The 6,125-nt window shown below is 35.6% G+C and overlaps 1 protein-coding gene across 1 annotated transcript in view; it reads left to right on the forward strand.

The window, feature by feature from the left end:
* CEP128 (centrosomal protein 128kDa) overlaps positions 1-4,927 on the forward strand; it is a 98,750-nt gene extending 93,823 nt beyond the window's left edge. Inside the window, exon 23 of the mRNA XM_010018522.1 lies at positions 4,821-4,927. Coding sequence (XP_010016824.1) covers positions 4,821-4,927 — 107 coding nt within the window. The remainder of the gene's footprint in view (positions 1-4,820) is intronic.
* Positions 4,928-6,125: the final 1,198 nt, after the last annotated feature.

Here is a 6,125-nt window from a genome sequence, read left to right on the forward strand (position 1 = left end):
TAAGTATTGTTTCACAGAAAATAATCTACAATTAGTGTATTTTCCTCTTTATTTTCCTCTTTCCTCTTTTAATTTTACTTGAAAGAGTAAGACACTCTGCTTTTCAACAAAAAAAGAAAAAAAAAGAAAAGCTAGAACTATCTTAAGAGTCTTCCTTTGTTTTAGCTTTAGATACTGGATGGATGCCTTTGTCTAGGAGGTACTTCATTTCATCTTACTGATAGTTGTTTCGTCTTCCTTAACTGTGACATACAGTATATTCTGTCATCCAAATCTATGTCAAAAAAAAAGGGCTGCACTTAGAAAAAGGGCTGCACTTGGATTCAGAATCTGTGCATGAAGAATTGTACCTGTGTAAGCTGAGTATCTTTCCAGGGACCAGAGAGACATCCTCAGCCAAGGATTCTTTCCCAGATCTTTCATTTATACTGGTTAGTCTGTGCTTGTGTAGCAGTTTAACAGTGAAAATTGAATTCACTAATTCTGCTTCTATTTCAGTAGTTGGTTTTAGCTATTCTTTCTGTTCCTTAGTGCATATACAACTTCAGGTCATGCAAGACTACGGGACCTCTGATACAGCTAGGAGCTGCTCAGTAAAATATAGCACATTAGGTCTTTATCTGGAAAAGACACACTTTTGCATAAGTGTCAAAACTAACTTAAAACCCCTTAAAAGCTGCTTTGTGGGTTTTTTTTGTTTTTGTTTTGTTATTTTGGGTTTTTTTTTTGAAGCAGGTAAGAACGTGAATATCAGAATATCAGAATACTTTTCTTAGAAGGATACTACCTTCCATTTCTTTTTAATATAGCCAGTTTGTGTACTGGGAACCTGTTCAGTAAGTTGCATTCTGTGTAATGGCAGGTCCTATTTCAGGCTTCATTGCACTTTCAAACCTTTGCATCATAGAATGAGTGCTGCAGTACATTACTGCCCACCAGTAAGTCCTGAGTTGATCTGATGAGGTTAAACATAATTGGTTTCTTTTCCCTTTAGAATCTGTGGGTTGTGATTAATGTATTTCCGCAGAGCATACTGAATAACAATAGTAGGAATAAAGCATAACAGCAAATGCCGCCATCTCATCTGTACTTCAGGAACAGTTTCCCCTGGCTTAGAGTTGATTTTCCGTTTTTCCTAACCTTGTTCCTATCAGTCTTGCAAGTCAAAGTATAACTCAGCCTGGTATAGAAAACAAATAACCCATACCTTGTAGGCATGTTGGACTAGATAATCTCCAGCAGTCCCTTCCAACCTCAACAGCTCTGTGATTCCATTGCAAAAACTTGCTGAAATTTAAAGAGGCAGCATAAATGTTCCTAAAATATTGCAATATCTTTATATTGCTTAACCTGAATGGAACTTGCCTAGGACATTGTTTCTTTAGTAGTTTTTAGTCAATTTTAGGTGACTATCAGAGAAAAAGGATCCATGTGATCTGAATACCAATCACATGAACCAATTCTGCATATTTGTTCTCTGATTCAACTGGGGTTTTTTTTAACCAGCACAAAAAAAAGAGGTTAAAAAAAAAAGTGATGAATGGAAGAGACAGTAGTGATTCAATAAGTCGATCATTATGAAATGTTTGCAAAGTCTTCAGCATTTGAAACCATGCTCAGGCATGGCTCAGGGGCCATGGCTTCTTTTTTTTTTTTTTTTTTTTTTTTAAAAACATTTAGGAAGGTATTTTCCACATCATAAATTAAGCTGGTCTTCATATTTCATATTTTCCAAATCCCAGAATGGTGCTGAGAGTGGTTTTAATTTTCCTCTTTTGCCCAGATGGTAAAAACCTATTAAAAAAAAAAAGGAGGGATGGACAGACAAAAAAGTAAGAAAACAGTGAATGTGTTTTACTTTTTCCTATTTGTTTTTAAGGGAAAGAAACTGGATACAAAAATCTTTGGAGTTGATTTCTTACTTGTATTCTATAAAAATCCATTAGTCAAATTTTCTGAGGATAAAACAGAGAAGTAGGCATAGAATACTTTTCCTATCTGTGATTTGACTCTAATAGAATGAAGATGGTGTTCTTAATTTCTCACTTTGCGGATTCTTTACTTCCAAGAGTTAGTGCTATTGTATGGTTTTTCTATGCTTAGTAAGTAAGTATGAGAGAAAATGCGTGATGTCATTTTGGGTGTCCTAGAGTATGCTTCTAGCTGTCATTTCAGGAAGGCATAGGTTTCCTGTAGGTCCCATCGCATCTTTTGCATCTCTCTGTAGGTGTATGTGGTAGCTTATGGCACTAAGGTATGTGCATTACTCCATAGATTTTTGGTTAGTGTCTGAATGTTTTACCTTTATGCTGAACCTAATTTCCACCAGTCAAATGTGTATTTTGAAGTTCCTGCTATAGTTTTTGAGGACAGTGAAAATTCTGCAGTGGTATTAACATTAAAGAGCTTTTCTTGTAATTGCCGCTGAGTGGCAAATGATAAAATCAGCTGCTTCAGTCATTTAGTTACATGAACAACATGAACTTTTAATTTCAGTAATGATATTAATTAGTCATAATTTGAGACTTTGACAGTGAAGTATAATTTGAGGTCTTTTCCTCCCAAATCCCCTGTAGCTTTTAATTAATCTACCTATAAATGTCATCACCTAATTTCTGTGATGAATTTATCTTCTTACTTCTTCAGAAACAGAAGAATGGACTTTTTATTTTTTCATTTACCTCTTAGATTAGTTTGCAAGCCTTTGTGATTTAATGTTTCCCCACTCCACGTCTCTTAAATTCATGAATTCTTGCAGATTATAGAGTCAATAAGTAATACTAGAAGCTGCCGTCCCAATGTGCGTCTCTTATGACTTGCGGAGAACACCAGGGAGGAGAGCAGACATGGCTGATGTAGTTTAATTTATCTGCAAGAGGTATCTTGGGATTTAGGCTTAAAATGGATTGAAGAAACAGAGACAAAAAGCATGAAAAAATAAATAAGGGAACAACAAACTGCTTCCATATATATAAAGTTGCCAGCGCAGCAGGCAGTTAAAAGGAAAAGTAATTAACATTAACATTCTGTTTTATTTCTGTTCTTCATGTTTCTGGTATAATATCTACAGTTATAGCAGATTTTCCCTATCAAACTATTTTAAAAATGCTGTGGGAATGAGCTTTTATTTTATAACCATTTTCTTAGAAAGGAAGACGTTTAACTGAGAAAATAATTTATGCAAGAAAGCATTCATCAGACATGCTTTGCACTCTGAGTTGTGAGACCAAAACAGTTGGTCAAAAATGTCACTACTAGTTGTCATCTAAAGAATAATCCTCAGAAATTGTTTTTCATGGCCATTGTATTTTTCTTAAATTTTGTATTACAAAGGTACCTAGAGTTACACATGCTTTGCATTAGTTTTGTGAATTGGGTCCTACTTTTCTCACTGTGCAGTTCATCACTTTAAGGTTTTAACCATATGGCTTTCAGGCTTTTTGTTGTTGTTGGGAATTTATGTTCCAGGGCTTCATAAGCTGTGACTTTATGGAGAAGAAAATAGCCACCAGTTTTCCCAACTTCTGTAGCTGGGATCAGAGTCTTCTCTGATCCTTTGGCTCTTGTGATACACAACCCTGTTGTGTCAACATAGTATATAGAAGGAATGAGATCATGGTTCAAAAAAACCCAAGTTGTCCTGAATCTTGACTTTTATTGTCATAATAATTAATTCCTGAAGTGTATGCTGATATGTTTTTATACTTCTGCTTATACTTTTTCATGAGTTCTTAAGACTACTTGTATTTACATGTATAAATATGTAACTTAGTTTAAAGTAAAAAGACATTGTAAAATCATGGTGCTGCAGGGCACCATGCTAGAACAAAACCTTCTAAGGCTGCTCAAGGACAAGAACCTGTAATAATTGGAAACTTGACATCATCTCTTTGAAAAATGCAAATTTATTTAGTTTAGCAATGAATTTTCTTTATGATTTTTCACTTTTCTTTGAATACTAACCACAGGAAGTACTGCTAAAATAGCATATGTTAGCATAGTTTTGGACCAATACTGGAAACTTTGTGCTGAAAAATGATAACTCACTAGTTTACTTATATACCAAACACAGTGATTTCATTCTCCTTCTAAAAGTGAAAACATCTCATTCTTCTTAATCAAACTGTGAAGACTTGCTCCCTATTAAATAAATTTTGGCTATCTACTGCTGCAATTTTACTGGACTACTAAAAAATAGCACTCTGGACATTCATTACAAACAATTGGGAAGGACCCCTTTTCTTACATACTTATGATGTAAGGAAGGCCATTAGAAGAAGGGTATAAAGTGATATCCACTTTCTTCCCCTTAATTTACGCCTTTAGTTAAATAATAGCTATATGTTTGGATATTTGGATTTTTTCCTCCGACACTTTATCATAAGACGTTGTGTCAACTCATATAGTCTAGATTTTGATGCAATATAATGTATTTAGAAATAAGTATTATATATGCACTGTGCTATACATAGTCGTATGTCATCCTATGTGCTGTTTGTTGACTTTAGTCCATGCTATTAGTAAAGATATTCCTTCAGAAATTTTCTGAGTGGTTTGTTTTGTCTTACTTAAACAAAAATGCTGGAAAATTAAATGGAAAATAAACGTTAGTGGATTTATTAAATAATTAAAAATCCAGTTTACGCTTCTTCTGTATAAGAAAGCTTTTGGCCTTGCCTGTGTTATATAGTATTAAAATCTGTATATATTGGATAATGAAATATATGTTTTGTATAAACATTGATGGTCAGTCAGAAAAGTGTATGTGTTTCTCTGAAGAGGTTTAATTTATTTTTTTTTTTTGTCTGACTTATATCTAGCATTTATGAAAAGAATAGCTCCTTTTGATACAAGTGCCACCAAGGAAGATTCTGTTAATGTTGCTGTCAGTGAAATGAAGCTGCAAGCAGAAAAAAGGAAGCAGTAGAACATTTTACAAAAACGTACCATCTTTCTCTGTGGTAAATTCCATTCCACTCTTTTGGGTTTTGAACAGTAATAATTCCATCTGTTATAAGAGTTATGTAAGCAAACACTTACATAAAAGAGCACAAAGAGTGAGTCTAATGAACTCTTGTGGTAATTTATGTAACTTGTACACCAAAGGTTTTCAGGGATTATGCTATTCTCTTGTATTTGTTTCTGCAGTCCTCCTAAATGAAACTTATTCTGTTCCTGAAAGACTATGAAATGAAAGACCTTTGAGATTAATCTTTGCTATCAGCTTATTTGCCCCTGTACAGGAATTGTTCTGACATGTTTTTTTATAACCTTTAATAATATTATTAATAATGAAAAAGTATTCAGAAACTGCCTTTGTCCTAGTATTTATTACGAGTCATTCTACAGTGTTGTGCAGACACATTTGTGGTTTTATATTCTTCATAGAAGCATAGAATCATAGAACGGTTTGGGTTGGAAAGGACCTTTAAGATCATCTATTTCCAAACCCCCTGCTATGGGCATGGACAGCTCACACTAGACCAGGTTGCTCAAGGCTTTGTCCAACCTGACCTTGAACACTACCCAGCTTCCTTGGGCAGCCTGTTCCAGTGCCTCACTACTCTCACAGAAAAGATTTTCTTCCTTACATCTAAACTAAGTCTCCCCTTTTTAAGCTTAAACCCATTACCCCTTGTCCTATTGCTACAGTCCCTAATGAAGAGTCCCTCTCCAGCATCCTTGTAGGCCCCCTTCAGATACAAGAAGGCTGCTATGAGGTCTCCATGCAGCTTCTCTTCTCCAGGCTGGACTTCCCCAACTTTCTCAACCTATCTTCATATGGGAGGTGCTCCAGCCCCCTTATTGTCCTCATGGCCCTCCTCTGGACTTGCTCCAACAGTTCTATGTCCTTATATTGAGAGCACCATACCTGTACAGAGTACTCTAAGTGGGGTCTCATGAGAGCAGAGTAGAGAGGCAGGATCACCTCCTTCCACCTGCTGGTGACGCTTCTTTTGGTGCAGCCCGGTATATAGTTGGCTTTTTTGGCTGCAAATGAATACTACCAGCTCATGTTCAGTTTCTCAGCAACTAACACCCCCAAGTCCTTCTCCACAGGGCTGCTCTGAATCACTTGTCCACCCAACCTGTAGCTGTGCCCTGATGCCAAATGATAAAAATCA

Source organism: Nestor notabilis, unplaced genomic scaffold (genome assembly GCF_000696875.1).
Source record: "Nestor notabilis isolate BGI_N333 unplaced genomic scaffold, ASM69687v1 scaffold4107, whole genome shotgun sequence".
Lineage (NCBI taxonomy): Eukaryota > Metazoa > Chordata > Aves > Psittaciformes > Psittacidae > Nestor > Nestor notabilis.